Genomic DNA, 18902 nt, shown 5'->3' with positions numbered 1-18902 from the left:
CAGATGACTTGAGTGAATACACAATCAATGTTTGCACAGTTAGTAAGGCAAGACTATAGCCAGAGATTATCACAGGGTCGCCATTAAAAAGGATCGAGCAATCACAGCATGTTTTGATTCTAGCGGATTTAACCAATCGTAGATGAGTAACAAGTTGTTCAGCCAATAGGTCAGCCAACAATGAAATATAGCGCATGTCATTTATTCCATTGAAGATGTAGTACAGCTGTAGAGTGTACAAAGGGTTACTGCTGTTCCTCTTCTTTTCAGAATAACTCGAGATACAAGAGGCGTTAGAGGCAGCTGTGTGTCATAGATAAACTACTTGGATGTACGAAAGCTTTCAACTGTATTCAAGGTAGTAATACTAAATCTACTTTATACCATCTGCTTGCTGCTTAAGTTTTTTCCACTGCCTACAATCTTTAGTAAACTCTCAGGTGATGTGATCAGGTCTTTTCCCAGACAGTTTGGTTTCATGGATGCTGTTTAAAAAAATAATTGTTTATGTGAGGGAATATTGGATCAAGTTGGAAAATATCAGAATAAGTGTTTTATCTCTTGAAATACAGCATGGCAGTCCAGTAAAAGTATAGTTATATTTTTGTTGACCTTAATTAAAATATGACGCATGAATTTTTACTACAATTTAAAAAAGTTAAGTTACATAAATTGTAAAGAAGTGTTTTTAGATTTTGGATATATAAATATGTTATGTTAAAGCCAACCACTATTGTATATAAATAAAATATAAAATAAACTTGCCCACAGTTTTTAGATCTCATAATCTTTACTACAATAAAAACCATGTTCGTCCTTCCTTCCAAAGCCATGCTAAAACGTTAGGAAAAAATTACCTCAAACAGGAATCAAATCTAGGGCTTTAGATTCAAAGGCACGCGTTCTACCACCACACCACTCATTCAATTTGCTGGCAATGAAATAATTATGGATATAGTGATTTCACATGGCGACCTCTCACGGCGCACGGCACTGCCGGTGTCCTAGTTTCCAACAACATAACTCTTGTTACGAACATTCACATTCTTGTTTCTAGTAACAATGTCTAGTACTGGCCATAGCCATGATTCAGTGTAACACGTTCACACTGTTCATGTTTACATCATCCTGCGGATAAAAATCTTTCTCCTGTCTTACTCATACTACCTATCAGTCTGTAATATGATTACGATATTGTCCATCAGCCAACCTATGCCGACACTTCGACTGTCATTCCTAGATCCTGACAACATTCATTCACCTTTTTTCTGGTATAAAACTTTTGCAATTGAAGAGCCTCTGGTATCCTTATCCAGGATGCTTCAGTTCCCAAGTTTTATCGCACTGAAATGTCATCGTACTGAAATGAAAGAGGTTGTTGATTTAATTGAGTCACCAAATTTATAATCGAGCATGAATCACAAAAAATACATTCTAATTGTTCAATTAAAAGTTGAATAGATTGTTAGGTGTTTAGAAACATATCATTGCAAAATTTGAGAATAATGCTCTGTCTGTTCAGGTGCAATCGTTTATCACGCTTTGTTTGCCAAGTCGTCTTCGTGTAGGATACTAGCCAGGGCTTGGTAAATGCTTTCAACTTATCTTTTCATAAAATTATCCGTGATTTATCACAAGAGGAATGGGAGAAGCTCGGTGAATGCTTGACTGAAGATCTTAATTTTTGTTCACAATTCAGCGACACCTCAAAATCATCACAAACAAATCACTTCGCTCTCCTTGATATATCTGATCACAGATCATTCAAAGAACTCATCTATTGTATACCTCAAGTGCTGATGCTTACATTTCTCCTTGTGGTGCTCTTGTAGATTTGATACCTGCAGTGTTCTTCAAAGACGATCAGGCGTTTAATCATTTTTCCTTAAAAGAGCTATTTATGAGAACAATGTTTGTTTTCAATTCCTTTGTAACCACTCGTCGCGAAACGCTTTCTTGTGGTAGCATCACTGTGAGTGCGCGAACCAGCTTCATCCAGGGTTGTTTAATACGATCCAATTGTTTTAAAGCGAATCCATCTGTTTCGTGTTTAAGCGAACAGTTTGGACGGTCCCTAAATTAATGCAAGGGTTTTTTATGTTAAACTTGTACTAACAGTGTGATTAGTTGCTGATGTTTACGAATAGAACAAAGCTGCTTGGGTTAGATAGACTGGGGACTACAGCGCTGAGAGTAGGCTAGGACACTTGATAGTAAAATAGACAAGCTTCAGTTGATGACCTTGTGAGGTAAAAGGTCACTGAAACTAATGGCCATTTCAGTCAAATGGTACTGGAAACATCAGGCCTTTAGATGTTTATAATGAGGCCAAGGCATTGTTTTATAAGATCTCTGTCAATGTAATGTAAAGTCAGTCATCAGCGACGCTAACCGAAGCTGGACACTATAACTTTATAATCTAAATACTAAAGATGGGGTTATGACCTTTCATCAAGACAATTAAACAATTTCTGGCTCTTCATCATATCAAAACACAGCCGAATCAGTAAACAGGGCAAGTAATGGGTTGTTAACAGCCTGATGACTTCGAGAACTTAGGTCTATTCATGCTTTAGTTATGTCTTTCTAAAGCTGCCTTTGATTGGCTACTCTGTTATGGAACTAACTACTAGCGGATGAGATGAACATTACAACTATTTGGTATTGTTGCTTTGCACCTACTATACTCGAATGGCTGACATTGTCTTGTCTAAATTCTACGTCGTTGGGAAGAGAAGATATTTCTTTTTTGCTCTCAATATTTTCACATGCTGCGTGAGACTTTTTGAAAAAAACAAGTATGGCACTTGAAAAACCACAAAACTTTCTGAAAACCACAGCATTACATTGGTTGCTGCGGGCCTAGGAACTGTACCCTCGTAGGCAATTGTCAGACAGTTTGCAACTGTTGAAACATAAAAGAGAAGAATTTCTTGTTGCCCCAAAACAAACTAGACCAGCTGTTAGTCCATTAAAATTCTTCAGTAATTACCAACGCTGGTCACAAAGTCTGAAAGCAACAATTTTGATTGAATTTAATTTCTTCGACAGACTCGCATCAGCACTGGAATAGTGAAAGTGGCTAGGCTCCATCGATTTCTTCTGACAAGCCATCAAGTGGCTTGGTCTGGTTTTGTGGGCTTTTTTCTAGCTTGTGCCAAGGCCATATTAGTTGGTCTTTGCTAATCCTACAAATTAGGAGCTATTTAGAGGATGGTTTTGTTTGAAGTTAGTTTGTTCATCTGATCACGTATCCATGGATGGACTCACTCAAGTGCGCAATACCTTCACAATAGCCTGCTTCATCTCAGATCCTATTTACAGCTGACACCCCTCTCCAAATAGCTAGACTCGAGTGGCAGCTGTCTTAACAAAGCTGTAACCAGCCTTGGATAGCTATGATTTCTCTTATAAATGTATTTATGCTTTAGAATCCACTGAGGTGAATGATAGAGGACACAAGAATGGATACTGTAACTGGAATTTGGACCGCTGTGGTGTTATGTGGAATGGTTACAGCTGATATACCAGTTATGACAGGTGCGTATGAGTTGAGATTTTACATCATGCGTCAGATTTTCTGAAGAAGCACATCTTAGCCTTGACAAACTGCGAAACTATCAAATTATTCGACACCATGATGGTGAGGGTTGGAATTTCGCCAAATTAACGTTTTATTACGATTTTGTTTTATGTACAGATGGCTTTTAGAACTTCAAAAATTCAAGTAATGTCATGGTGGTTACTACTAAATTAGCTACCACTACGTCACAATGATTAATATTATTCAGTAATTTAACCAACAACTATCCATATATATGTAGTATGACCTCTGACCTTGTGAGCTTACACAGTGATGAATAATTCATGAAGCTAATTGGGATGACAACCTTCAATTGATGCAAATAGCTTTGGACATTTTCTGACGAATTCGTAGGCAAAAGGATTTGTTAGTAACTAAGGAGATGATGAGAGTACCTTCTTATCAGAGTAATCTGCCCCTTGCATAGCCAGCCCTTGTTTCAGTGGCTACCTCAGAGTGTCTATATCTAGACAAATCTCAAGTTAACTAGGCCACCAACTTTACAAGGTTTGCGAATGGTTTTTTGAACTAATGACTGTTTACGGCAGCCGGAGGCTGTGGGAGGTCTATTCACAGAGATTAATTTATAGTTCCAAGGATTAACCTCTGCCACACCTTTGATGGTCTGCTACCGGCTACAGACAAAGAAGAGAACTTAGCACTAACTGTCATGTTTTACCTCAACAACAATATGAGTAATTAACAATGTTTGACAAATCCTTGTTTGGACTCTTCTTTCTCTGGAACGCATGGCATTTGCTTTTGTTTAGAAGCAAATCAAACAATTGCTGAGCAGTTTGCCAAGTTTATCTTTCGTACCAGATTGTTAACATGTTTTTGTATCATTGTTAGTCTTGTGGCTATTAGTCTGAAATTAAATAACAAACTATATTTATTCTTTTTTTCCATGAAAACATTTATTCTGTCTTTTTATGTAAATACGGTCTCAATTTTTTAAAGATGTTAGAACAGGGTCTCGGAGATGAGATTTAATTTAGGAAACATGACTTTTTATCTGTTTACTAAATCTCAAAATGATTTAAATTATAATCAAAAAGAAATTTTAAAAACTTGGTAAAGATGAACTTGCTGACTTGGTTTGACCCTATTATCTTGCAAGAAAACTGTGGAAGTTATGAACACACTTGTTTCTTCTTTAAAATACATAAAACTCTGACTTTGCGAGTAGGAGGCGTTCTTTCTGGTGCTGACATGCAGACTGAATTGCAGTGTATGTAGGTTTCCAATTGTCAAAGTGAAATGGCTGTAATGATTGCAATAATTTGTGAATATGTTTGGAGTTGTCTCCTCAAATTTTAATACATTTTCTCAAGGGGAATTATAGTAACATGGTGTTTTGCTCAATATAATTTTGGCTAAAGCTGGCAGGTGGTACATTTCTTTCATTATTAAATCTTAAAATGATCTTGATGACATCATTGCCCATCAAATTAAACCCTCTTGAGCTAGTCATAAAGACAACTGCTGGTGGTTGATGAAATAGCCTGATGCAGGTGCATTAATTTAGCTTCAAATCTCGCCAGCTGTAGATGTTTATGCGGTTGGTAGTGTAGTACCATCTTCCTTAAGCGTAGGCGAGTAGGCCATTGCTCTTATGTCACTTGAAGGTGTAAGCAGAGGCAAGCAAGGCAGGCCCTGGGCTCAACCACTAAAAACCAATTGATAATATGATTTATTGCTTTAAAAGTAATTTTGTTTTGTATGGCATCTCCAGAGAGTTGGCACTACTGCCATTCATCACTCCTGTTGACTGCTTCATTTCCAAACAGCTTCTCAACAGAAACCGAGTTAGCTGTAAAAATGCATCTTGCGAATACATTATGATCTGTCAACTTTATGATTGATGATACCCTATAGTTGTCAGTGTGAGGGCTCTAGCTATTTTATTACATTACTGAAATTATATAAACAACTATCTACACGAAATTCATATTTGGGCTATATATATTTTGTAATGCAGGTTATTGACCGTCTTTTTAATCGTGTGTGTTAAAGATGAACTTGTACAAAATCTTAGTAAATTTTATCAGAAAGTATAGATATGTTTTACCATTTGATATTACTTTTATGTTTGAGGTGATCTGACTGCCAGGATGTTTCAAGATTAAATTTGGCAGAATTTGATTGCAGTTAAAACGCTTAAAAAAATACATGCGAAATGAAGTCACTAGTTGCTATCATTGCTGTAATTCATTTGGCTTTTACGATCGAGTTGCAGCATTCTACGTCATTATTCTGTCTGTCTCTTCACAACTATAGACCTCATAATCACAGTTTTGTTTGATCTGAGCATTTTTAGTGCGATCAAGTTTTGTTGATTTTAATCTTAAAACACTTTGGCAATCAGATCACCTCAAATATCAAAAACGATCGAAATAGATAAAGAAATATCAATAGTTTTTGATAAAATCTGCCGAATGAGAATAAGCAAACGTTAAATCTTTGAGGCTGAGTGTCAGTTAAACCTTGGTGCAGTGCTTTCCACCTGCCTTGGTCAACCGTTAATGCTATTATTTCCGGAAAATGTTGCGAAAACATCTTGGTTGAAGTAGCCACATCAGTTGGCAAGGCACTGGCCAGGTTTACCGGTTGTTTTTGTTTCATTCAAACAAACCTGAATAGGTTTGTTTGAACGAAAGTACGTTTACTATAGCAATCTTGCTAATAGTATCTCGGGTGATTGGAGGCGGGATTCACTCGAGTGCTACGCAAATACTCCAAAGTTATAGCAAACATGAGTGACAAGTGGCTATACACTCAGAGGCTAAGCTAAGGTTCCAATGCTAACACGGTTTCATTCTAATCAAACCAGCGTGCTCAACCCAGATTCATCATAATTACATAGCATTGCTTCAATCTGCCATCAACGTGTAAAGCTGTTGTTTGTGATCTGTGTAGACATGGTTTAGTTTAAAATTTTGATTAAATCAATAAGTATAGAAATGAAATTGATTCATCAACCACCCAGAAACTAATATGTCTAGAGAGCGTCACTTTTCAATTGGAAAGTTGACTGGCAAAGAGAAGTGTCTGAGAGTGGCTTGAAGGAGAGCAATAGCTCTTTATAAGCATTAGGTTTTGCCCTGGGATATTACTTGTTTAGCAACATAAAAGAGCTTGACACCTTGCCAAGCTCATTTCGCAAAATGCTTGTTCCATGGATCAATTGCCATTTATAGCAGTTGGCACTACATAAAATCTTTGCTCTTAGGGACTTACTCCGCTTAATTAACTTTTTGCTCTTGTTTGTTGATTCTTGAAATTTGCTTGCAGGCAGCTATTTATGTTATCAGATCAGCGATGATAATTGCTATAACGGTGTCATAAGGCAGAGGTGCTCTAATGAGATGAGATTCTCCTTGTATTAATGGCACACTATTTGCAACCCAATCTGTTGGCACCCGACACTAGTCTAGTTTTCAAATCGATATCAACCTATTGTAAAGGTGTTACATTTATGCATTACTACTCAGTTTGGCTAAAACGTAAAGTAATACAGGAGGCGCTCCTATAATGTATAACTAAAACAATAAAACAATAATATAACATAAATTTTACATGACGTAAAAAGTTTACGTTAAGTTTTTCCTTCATACTAAGTAAAAAATTCCATTTAAAGAGCCAAATCGTTGCAAGCTCTTATATTTGATTTGAATAATGGTAATCTTGTATATAACCTTAACGCGTTTTTTTCTTCCTCTCTGCACACTTGTGAGACAAAACGATGTACGTATAGCGTTATAAACAGAATTACAGAATTGATAATATACTCACTATAGAGAAAACTAGTACATTTTTCAAAATGTCAAAACTGTAGCAGGCTTACACAAGCCTAGCTGAAGCAACACTTGGCTGTTTGATGTTGAGGTGGAGTTGTTTTCCCACAGAGATCTGATAACTAGAGTAGGAGCTGATACAATGAAGTTTTGACTTGTACACTCTACTCAGAGAGCAACTATGGCTTTTACATATAAATTTAAAACCTTCCAAGAGTGAAATAAATGCATAAGCCATAACTAGATTGTTTCAGAGGTTGTCCTCTTTTACCACTATTTAATAAATAAAATAATTTAACTTAATAATAATAATACTTAATAATAAAATAATTAAGTTGCTTTTACAAGATGATTATAATTATTATTCTACATCAAATCATTGATTATCTTTGGAATTTTGTAAAACGTGGACTGCATAAGCTTGCTCCCAATAGTTTTACGCCAAAAATGTCTTTTAAGGAGTTGCCTTCTGTTTGTAGATAACTCCAAATTATGTCCAATTCTGAATGCAATTTCAGAGTCAAAAACTGCACTCATTACTTATAATTATGCACTCATTAAGCTTTAATCAGGCAGAGCTACGTTGTGAAGTTTGACCCATCATACAGCAGAGTGACAGAGTAGGCAGGTGGTTAAACTATACACTATTTCGACCTCTAATTTTGACACGTAGATAACAGTGGTTTAGTTAAACCATAGACATAAAATACCATGCGTGTTTGTTAGGCATATCTCCAATGTCACAAAAAAGTAAATAGAACCTGTTTACTGGCCAACTGTAGGCACAGGCTTGTGTGTTTACCAGAAAGTTTCTTTCTAATTAGTGCTTGTAGCATAAGTGAAAGCACTAATTACTAGTGACAGAGGCGTACTCGGTCAACCACTGAATTTAAGTTTATAAGAATTGAAGAAAGCCTGTACTCATTTAGATGCTTTGAACTAGCAGTTGGTATGGTTGCTTTTGAATGCGTGTATTATGTGTAGACCCTCTTAGTGCTGCTTTTCGTTTGTATTTCTTTAAAATAATTAATGGACATTTGATGGAGCGGATTAATAGCAATTCACAGCTGTGTTATGCCACTGCAAACAGCCAGTTAAAAGGCAGATTTAAATGCACTGGTGAATTATATTGCGTGAATGTTTACAGGGTTTTTGTGCCAGTATTATTACCAATAATATTATTTTTTTTCTTTCTTTTTGTAAGCTTATTATTTTTCTCTAAATCTTGGTATAATTCGTTGCAGGCTGGCCCGAATTATTTCTGATTCAGTTAGTGGTTGGCAACAGATTTGATTATGGCCATGCTACATTAAACTTGATGTAGCACTAAATATTTTAGAAAATGAAATTCCAAGTAAAGGTATTGAGCAGTTCTAGATACCAAAAAATAATTAAATCAAAAATTTCAATGTTTTCAACTCCAAAAATTCCCTTTTTCATTTCCACATCTACTTTAATACAAATTGCTTTGGAATGCATTTCAAAAGCAAAGGTTTCAAGCATTTCACCAAGGCCAAAATGTTTAAAACCCTGGAATATGATAAAGGTGTTTGTCTCAGCGCAGTGTGTGCCTTATCACCTCATAGCGTGGGTCACAAACTTCGTACAGGCGAAAGGACCGAGCGCCTCACTCGATCACGTGACTGCTGTACACCCGCGAATCGCCATCAAGGCTCCTTTCAACCAATTATTTACTTAGGAGTTAGTGTAGGACTGTGCCAGGTGATGCGTGTAATGTTTCACTATTTGACTGGTAGTGAAGGTATGACATGGGTTAGAATATTGTAGTGCTGCAGTTGTGCGCGACGTCGGTTCATCTCATCTGACCTCTTTATTCAACTAACTGAAGGAATTAATTCTTATTTCTATATCATTTATTGAAATAGTCTCCGTTACAAACGCTATACTAACAAGAGACTAGGATTAAGCCTTCATCAGCTGGATTACACTGCACGCTATGCGAGGACTATTATAGGATCAACCAACTTGCGTATTTCTTTTGAACTCTTTTGCATAATACTGAAGATGGTCTTCCATAATTTTGCCTTCAAGCAGAATGTTTTTATCTGTGTTACCATCACCGCCGTTATCGCCAGCGTTAGTGGTAAGCACATCTTTGGCATCCATTTAGTGTTATAGCCAACTCTCCTCTGGTAGCCGACTCTATTCTGGTAGCCGACTCTATTCTGGTTGCCGATTCTATTCCGGTAGCCGACTCTCCTCTGGTAACCAGCTCTTCCCTGTTCTTTTGTAGCCAACTCTGCTCTTGCCAATTCCTTTGGTAGTCATCTCTCCTCTGGTAGTTTGGTAGCCAATTATCTTGTGCCAGCTTCTGTCAGCTTTGATTTAAAAGTAAAAACTCCTAAATTTTTTGTTCATATTTTTTTAAACGGGATAGGTATCTTAAGGGAAACATTGTATGGTTACTTCCCTATATCCTAGTGGTGAAGTTCTACCTGCTTGATTTGTCTAAATCAAGCAGGTACAATCTTGTTTTTGTCTCAGTTTTTGTCATGTCGCGTCAACCTGGCTGGTGTAAACCTACCAAGCAAATAAGACCGAGGCTTGTTAGTTTAGAGCGAGGTACCATACTGAGCCCTTGATCCTATCTTCTTTAATCCTCCCCGTCTCACCGCATATCTCACCACATCTAATCACATGCCGTAACTACTTTGGCCCTGGCATCGAGATGACTTGTATTTTCAAGTGGTTACTGAACTTGACTATATGGTAATTCCAGCTATTGACAAGGGTAGAGCCCTGGTGTTGTGTTAAACAGCTTTCAACGCAGTTATTACCAAAGTTTGTGTTTGTAGAAACTGATGCGATGGTATTCGACCCACGAATGACTTCTGATAACCAGTACTACAAAATTCTACACGCTGAAGAGTCATTTATGCTTGTGGGCGGAAGGTTAGTGGATACATACAATTACTCTCTGACTTTCCCTCAAAATCAAGGGTTTTTTGAGAAGATGTAAGCTTAGTAAGATTTATAACTCATCTGCTGTGATTGAAGAATGCGGTATGTTATTAATTTGAATAGTGTTACAACAGACGTTATCACTTGATCAAATAGCCACATTCTACAGATAACAAGTTACTACTCTTTTAGAAATAGCATTCAACCATGATGACTTTTTCATTTGTAAGATAACTTGCTCTCATCGTTGTTCTGGCCAGTTCTGTGGACTGCAAGCCGTAAAGCATATAGGTATATGTAAAAGATAATAAAATTATATATTACAGGAACTTTTACTATAATGTCAGCACGACAACCTTTGAGATATTTAAAACTTACGAATGGTATCCATCAGATGAGGACATCTCATTCTGCAACGGAGAAATTGTTAAATTTGGTCGCGACTGTAACAGCTACGTAACATCAGCCCTAAAAGAGTCGAATACGTCCTTCGTGATCTGTGCGAGCAGCGCCAAAAGTCAAGCTTGCAGGAAGTTAAAGATGAATGAACAGGTATGCTGGCATCAACAAGAGGACATCTGTTATAACCTCGCTAGCTTTGGTTTCTTTATTGCATATCATAGCAGTAGTTTTAAGTTCCGATTGGTGGATTATTGTAGGGTAAATGGCCATTGGCTACCGAAAATGTTGAAAATGTTCCTAACCCTCTGGTTCCCATCATGCCTTGGCATGAGGTCGTAAAACTGCAGGCCGACACCGGAGCACTTTATGTGCTCGGCGATTATGTGGAGTCTGGCTCTCACTGGTGTCCTCAGCTTTTTAGAGACAACATCTACGATGGCGATGGAGAAGTATTAGTAGGAGGACTCAGATCCGACTGCGCTGATGACGTTTTCAAAGTTGGTAAGTCATCGCTACTAGACTCGCAAGTCTCTTTGAAACCAAAAGATAAACATTGAGTGTTTAGTTACCATTTGTAGGTTTGTTGTTCTGGTAAATATTGGTTACAGAGTTTGTATTGTTGTTTTTTTTCTTTTATAACCTTCACCCAATTTGTCTTCTCCTGTAGACTACACTGCTGAGCTGCCTCCTAATTACGCCAACATCTTTGAGACGACTGACTTTGTCTACTTCACATTCACTGAACCGGCTCTAGAAACATTCAATTCGATCGGCTCTCAGCCAAGTATTTACTCTCGGATCGGCAGAGTGTGTAAAAATGATGAAGGAACTAACTTTCCACGTGAAATTGAAAAGTTTAAATTTTCGACCCTGTTCAAGGCGAGGATGCTGTGTGGAATACCTGGCGTAAATGAGAAGGTGTCTGACAAGTACTTAGTAGAAGCCTATTCTGGATACTACTCATACTACGTCGATGAATTAGGTATGTTGTACTTTACAGCTTTAATGAGTAAGATATTAGTACACATTTGTCTATTTTTTCATACATACTGTTTACATTATTCATATGTTCTGCATTGTAGCTGATGCCAGCGTACCACAGATTTCTTCGGTTGTCGGAGCCGAGGGTGAAGAGATCATATTTGGCATATTTAATTCGGCCAAGTAAGATTTACTAGCATTCACTAACCATTAACCACACTTGATGTATTTCATCTTATGTTTTGGTTTCCTATACTTGAATGTTTTGAATTTTGTTGCAGAAATTCCATAAAGACATCGGCAATCTGCGCTTACAAAGTGTCTGATGTGAACAGGATGTTTGACACCGCTGTTGATCAAGTAGCGTATGATGAGAACCTAACTCCCAGAAAATACACAGCTTTGCGACCTCCTGCTAAGGTAAGCTAAATGTGGCCTATTTTATTTGGCAAATGGAGGCGTAACCATCCAAATTATGTGACATCGTAACATAAGATGGCAACAGAATAAGTTTAAATATATCGGCTACTGGTGGAAGGTGTGAATTGAAGTACTCACATCCCTGTTGAGCTTCTTTAAACACCAATTGCTAGCGTCTATTATATCAACTTTCTATTCTATTTGAGTGATCACGACTCTCTGCTTGAAGCTAGCAAGTCAGAGATTTATGTCACCTGAGTAAATATCATTCAACTCCGTGTCCAAACTACAGCCCTGGGCAAGAGCAGACGCTCCCCTCCTACTAATAATAGCTGTCTGCACCGGCTAATTCTTCTAAGTGTTATGTTGAACCTCGCCTAAGGTGTCCGCCTTAAAGTGTCCGCAGACAAACGATAATTCCCCATATTGAAGTATTAAATAATGCCAATAATGGTCTGTTTGTTCATGCAGTGTTACAATGAAGGCGAGCAACTGACAGAAGAGAATAAAGAGGCTGCCAACAACTACTTACTGCAAGACACAGTCCGACCTATCGGCGATACAGCCCTCTTCATGTCCTCCGTCGAGTGAGTACGCCGAGCCAGAACCTACCGTTCTGCAGTTTACACAATATGCTTGGAACAGTAGGAAACCCAATATAGCATACCAAAATGAACTGATACAAAATCTTCGTTGAATTTTTTCAGGAAGTTTCAGCTTTTTTCTATCATTTGTGATTGTTTTTGATGTTTGAGTTGATCTGACTGCCAAGATGGTTAAAGTTCAAAATCGACAAAATTTGATCGCGGTTATAACTCTGAGACGTCTATAGTAGCAAAGAGACCGAAAGAATAGAGACTCGTAACGCTGCAACTTGAATGCAACTAGTGATGACATTCAGCACGTATTTTCTTCTGAGCATCTTAATCACGATCAAGTTTTGTCGATTTTAATCTTGAAACATCCTGGCAATCAAATCACTAAAACATCAAAAACAATTGCAAATAATAGAAAAATACCAATATTTCTGATAAAATCTACTAAAATTTTGTGTAAGTAGATCTTTATTGAACGAAAGCTCATCAAAACATTTACATCCGATGAAGTATTTAAATGAAATAATTTTTCTGGAGTCGACCATGATAAATTGTAAATCATCGTATTTTGTTGGATAAATTATTCTAATCAAAGGGAGAGCTGACTTGTTGTTATGGTGTGATAAAGTATGTGTAATTGTTTGTTTTAGCTACAGAATGACGCAGATGCAGGTAGATTGGCAAGTGGAAGCTGGAGATGGAAAGAAATATGATGTAATCTTTGTAGGCACTGGTAAGCTACTTTAATCTTTTTAAAAGCTAAGGCTAAGTAAAATTATTATAGTCCTTTTTCGATAGCGGCAGTGGAATCATGCTAGCTTCATAGGATCGTAGTTATGTTGCGTGTCACAATGTAAACAAGTATTATGTTTCATTTTGGTGGCTTAGTTTGATAAAATGCAGCTGTTCAGCCGCAATCTAATCTCTGAAGGAGTTTGTCGCGCTAGCTTCGTAGAAGTGTGTCGTCTCAATGTAGCATATAGATTACATGCAGTATGAGAATAGCCTCTAGTTTTGCAATAATAGTCTTTTGTGCCATTTTCAGATGACGGCAGACTGCTTAAATTTGTCAACTTCGCAAATCCCGGAGAAAACAGCGCTTATCATATTGTGGAAGAGAGAGAGGTAGCACCGGGTAAGGAAATCAAAGAGCTGAGGCTAGTGCAAGTGGATGGGGACAAAAAGCACCTCCTTGTTAACACGTGGGAAGAGATTAAACGCGTGGCTATAGAGAAATGCCACATGTATGAAGACTGCGACTCGTGCTTCGGCGTTCGTGACCCCTACTGCTACTGGAGTCCCTCTATAGGCAAGTGTGTCTCAACGACGCACACCGTCTCTGACAAGTAAGTCAGGCGTTTTTATCTACCGCATAATCATGCCTATTTATCTTCTCTCTCAAGCTCCTTGATATTTCAAACCTTTGATTTCATTGATTATGCTCATGTTTCAGATATCAAGATTTAAGCTCAGGCAGGAGTTCACTATGCCCTGCACCTACTACAAGTAAGTTTTTATTTCTCATTCTCCTGTACAAAAGTGTCACTTAGAAAACTGCTTTTAAAAACTCAAGCAGTACTGTTCATGTTTAGCTGTTATATTGTGTGGGAAGATTATAAAGGTTTTCTAAAGTCATTACATGGAAGTCGTTATCAAAGACTCTTATCGAAGCCATCTAGTACGCTTGATATAACCTATTAGGAAAAGCTAACCAAGGCGTTAGTGCAATAAACGCCCAGTCAACTATAATTGTTTTCTTTAGCAACCACGACTCGCCCTCTCCCACCACAGCAGGCATTTGTGCTGCTGCGAACTGGTTGGTTGGAGTTGATTGATTTTAGTTTATGGTTTGTTTGGGTTTGAAGTTGATGTGACGGTTATTTTAATTTGGACTCTAACTGGCTACTAACATATTCTTGGACAAACGAATGAGATTGCAGGGTGCTGCCAGTTTTTTGGATGATCAGCTAATCATTTATCAGCTCTCATTACCAACAATAACCTATTCAAGTTACTAACTTTGGCAAATATTGAAACTGTTTCATTTTATTTTAGCAGCAAGCGCAGTGACATTGGCTGCAGAGGAAGATGAAACTACACCCGGAATCATTACTGGTAAGCATTTGAATTATTGTGTGTTGGCCAGCTATTTTGTAGTACCCGCGTACTGGTATTCTGTGAAATAACAGATATGTGTGTAGTCGCTGTAAAAACAAGACAGAAGTAATGTATACACACTGGCAATATTAAACTACTTTTTGTTGTGAACTGCTTCGCTTTTAATAATGAGCAAGTGAACATTTTTGGAGTTGTTACTCATTGTATTTATTGGTTTTCAGTGAACAATCCTGGAGAAACTCGGCAACAACAAGAATCAAACAAACCAACCGTTCTCATTACTCTTGTCATATTGCTGCCGATTCTCTCTGGACTTTTGTCCTTTGTCGGAGGCTATATGTGGAGCCGCCGTAGATTCAGAAGCAATACACCAAATATAGACCGCGCTTTGGCGGACAAATTCCAAGAAGGTTCGTTGAAAGGTGACACTTATGAACAATTCTCAACATCCAAAAGCAATATACAGTTGGTAAACAACCTGAATGGCAAAATGCCTAATTCAGAAACGACATCCACCCTCAGAAGACAGATACAAGCGTATGTCTAAGATCCTTTCTATTATAACAGATAGTTTTTATAATCGGTGATGTTACTGTACCAACTCCTGGTGCTACCTCGCACTTCCAATCCTGTCAAGTTGCTCAATGTTTGCATTCATCGTTGTCATGCATACAGATCTTTATAGAAACACCATTTACTATATGTTACGGCTGTTAACCTACAATATTATTTATTGGTTGTTATTGAGGAATTTGAGTAACCAGCCCCCTAAAACCTTTTTATATTGGCAGCGTTTTTGGAATCTGCTTGATACATACACCTGTTCAGCAGCTGCCAACTATTTTTATTATACAGTCTGTAAATATGTATATAGGAATAACTATTTCACAGTTCTATGTAACTGGGGTTTTTGATTTGTTTTCCAAGAAGGTATTCTTCGCCTCTTTTTCTTTGTTATGCGACACAAACCAGATTTTTTCCGAGCAGCTTACTAAGGCTTGCTAAGGACTGTTGTACATAGCTTTATTTCTATCAGTCATCCAATGACGGCATGAACAATTCCACTTTTCTAGGTACAGAGACTAATATTATATTTTTTTTATGAGCTATGCATGCAGTGAGTAATAACGTTACGCTCAAATAAATCTCCAAACACTGTTACATAAAAAATACCAAGTGGTTTACATAGAGCATCAGCCATTGTTTGCTATCCATGCTACGACTCGTCGTATTCCTACTTCCCTAGGTCATAGGAGGCGACTGAGTGTCCAAGATATGCGCCTCGCGTCTTTTCTTTGATGGCTCCGTGATGGTAGCTTAGGATAGGCTATCCAATTGACTCTGTATTGTGTCTAACTGATCAAAAAACTGATAGAGTTCTTTATGATCAAATTCAATTTGCGTAGTCTCATGCTTCTACAAAAGATAACAGCAATAATATGACACCATCGAAATGTGATTATGAGCAAAGTGTTTCATGCCCAGAATCCTGTTTGCTACTGTCAGATCAGTCCAGAGCTTCATGATACGGCTATTTGCTTGTTTGACCAGTTTTTAAGGTAGATGATTTGAAAATCGCAACCATTCAAAAAGTGTATGAATGATATAATCGTGTAATGGCGATTTATCTTACATCGGATGATTTTCAAAGTGAGCCATACTGGAACTTAAACCACACAGGCCTTCTAGCTTTATAATAAGCTTATTCCATGGCCTTCCACACACACGGGCATTCATGAAATGTTTCTAATTATCACGAACATAAAACAGTTCCTTTCAAGTGATCAAATTGTTTTGAAAACTTAATCAAAAATTTACAATACTTTTTTACATAATAATAATAATATTGTAATATACCGCGAATCGTCTATTTGCAATATTGAACTATCTGACGACTTTTGGGAAATGTGAGGCTCTAGCTATGGCTTGAATATTATCAATGCAACTAACATCAACTCACATAAGTTCTACAGCAATATCAAACAGACAGCTTTACCATGGCGACCGACAGGAAATAATTGCTGAGCAAAAGCAAAAGACCTGTGAAATGAAATAGCTTCTCAAACAATTTTATTTTATGAAAAATAATAACGAAGGTTGAGACCCTTTCAACCCGAGGCCAGCGGATGTGGTGGCTCTTAAGATAATTGCCTGGAGATTGGCAACTAATTTATTGCACCTTTTGCATAACTGGCTATATCTGCCCTAAGATATACTTAATAATCATTTTTATAACAAACTTGATGAATTATAACGATTGACATGCATTCTGTTGACTAATCTAAACCTACTTGGAGCACACATACACACAAACATGACAGTGTAATGAGCTTAGGAGTAATACGCACAGTAAACCTGACAGCGAGGGCTCAAACAAGGTCTGCTGATCACAAATCAAGTCACGAGAATTGGCAACCATATTTGTAAGAATGTAGGTTTGTGTTTGTGAGTTATTAAAGTCACATGGTTCTTAACGGAGGAGAAATTGAGAAAACACTTTTCCGTCAATAAAAATTCAAACAACTTCTTAGCTGTGTTCACTTGAGGGGATCTAGAAATGTGATTTCCATGGGTAAACCTTCTAAACAAAATGCGAAGCCGGTTGGCAGGCGATTCACCCACAGTCTAACAGCTATTATAGTCAAACGGATTAGTCAAATTGGAGCCAATATTTGACTCCGCACCTGATGTGACCCCCAACATATGACATTTAAAATTTTCTGAAACATTGTAAGTTCGTAAGTAAAAAATAATTGTTCGTTTTATAATTCATAGAGTTTAAGCGAGGGTGGACCTGAGTCTATAGCCAATAATCTTTTATTTTAGCAAATTTTTTTGACTGACAATTTGCTTCACAAATGAGCGCATGGATTTATCTACACTGATGATTAATATTATTCTCACAAATCGTTATCATTCTTATTGCTTGAGGCTGGTTCACACTACGTTTCCGTATGTCGGTGTTGTCCTTTCGGCGTTCATCATCGACTATGTGAACAGGGGACTGATAGCATCGACGGAGCAATGTGGATACATCAGGAATGTTTGCAGCTGTCAAACTTCCCCATATATAGCTGAGAATCGACGACAGCCTGTACGAGGTGAACCATTTCATCGATCACGGATAGTGTGATGTATTTGTTTTTGTTTATGATAGTTGCTGCGAGACTAGTATTTGATTCGAGCACGCAAAAACGAAAAGGTTTCTTCGCGAAAATTTTAAAATAAAAATAAGAGCACTACGTCACGGAGTATTTGCTGAGCAAACGCAGATGGGTTTGTGATAGTGTGAACATCGTTATCACATATGCTCACCGAATTATTGTGGCGTCAACGCAGAGATATGGCGATATAGTGTGTACCAACCTTTATTAGTGCAAGCAAGCTTATTCTGCGTGAGATAATAAAACTGCACGTAACCGATCTGCGTTGATTGGTTGTTGGAACTGTACAATGGCGCAACATTTATGTACAATGGCGAAATTCATTATTCGGTCAAGATTTTGGAAATATATTCCTGATTATTGGTTAGTATATACTCAGCCATCTTAGCCCGAGTACAGCTACTACCACCTCTACCTCCAAGCCTAAACTTCTGCTCACACGTCTTTTTGGTAAAGTAACAGTAAAATCCTCTCTATATATATCGTTACTTTATTAATACAGTTTTTAATTTGGATTTTTTTTTTAGATTTGGATTAGTTTTTATAGCTTTACATAAAGTATTTATCTGAATGCTATGTATAACGACTGGCAGTATTTAGAAGGAGTTATCATAACTTTTAGGGAAATAGAACAAATTAAATGAATTATAACGTAGTCTAACAGAAACAACATAACACTGTCCAACATGTGAAGCAGACCTCAAAACGAATTAATTTCCTGTGTTGAGGGTTGACTAGATTTACATGAGCGACGTGCAGCCATTATTCTGGCATTACCTCCAAGATGTAATAGCCAAATTTTACTACAATAAGATCTGTGCCAGACCATTTGTGTATCTGAAGCCATGGTCGGAGGTTTAGGAAAAATATTGCATAATGTGAGATTCGAACTCGTGATATTAAGCTTGGTAGTCCGACC

At 37.5% G+C, this 18902-nt stretch overlaps 2 protein-coding genes across 5 annotated transcripts in view; one reads left to right on the top strand and one right to left on the bottom strand.

Annotated features, from left to right (window-relative positions):
* Positions 1–232: 232 nt before the first annotated feature.
* LOC137386059 (semaphorin-1A-like) lies at positions 233–15964 on the top strand. Of its 3 annotated transcripts, none has more exons than XM_068072722.1 (14): positions 233–358; positions 3432–3540; positions 10197–10293; positions 10629–10854; positions 10962–11205; positions 11372–11686; positions 11787–11868; positions 11967–12105; positions 12577–12692; positions 13352–13434; positions 13747–14047; positions 14155–14207; positions 14760–14816; positions 15041–15964. In XM_068072722.1, the coding sequence occupies exons 2-14, from the start codon at positions 3447–3449 to the stop codon at positions 15364–15366; spliced, it is 2133 nt and encodes a 710-aa protein (XP_067928823.1). In that variant the 5' UTR covers positions 233–358; positions 3432–3446; the 3' UTR covers positions 15367–15964. The 3 variants fall into 3 exon arrangements, with proteins under 3 accessions (XP_067928823.1, XP_067928822.1, XP_067928824.1); XM_068072721.1 differs by having other exon boundaries at positions 14757–14816; XM_068072723.1 differs by lacking the exons at positions 233–358; positions 3432–3540 and adding an exon at positions 9167–9484 and having other exon boundaries at positions 14757–14816.
* LOC137386060 (COMM domain-containing protein 10-like) overlaps positions 15727–18902 on the bottom strand; it is a 76134-nt gene continuing 72958 nt past the window's right edge. For both annotated transcript variants that reach the window (XM_068072724.1, XM_068072725.1), the window contains one exon: positions 15727–16235. In XM_068072724.1, coding sequence (XP_067928825.1) covers positions 16137–16235 — 99 coding nt within the window. In that variant the 3' untranslated portion in view covers positions 15727–16136. The remainder of the gene's footprint in view (positions 16236–18902) is intronic.

Source organism: Watersipora subatra, chromosome 1 (assembly GCF_963576615.1).
Source record: "Watersipora subatra chromosome 1, tzWatSuba1.1, whole genome shotgun sequence".
NCBI lineage: Eukaryota > Metazoa > Bryozoa > Gymnolaemata > Cheilostomatida > Watersiporidae > Watersipora > Watersipora subatra.
Note: the sequence above shows the minus strand (reverse complement) of the source record. Positions and strands in the feature narration are given on the sequence as shown.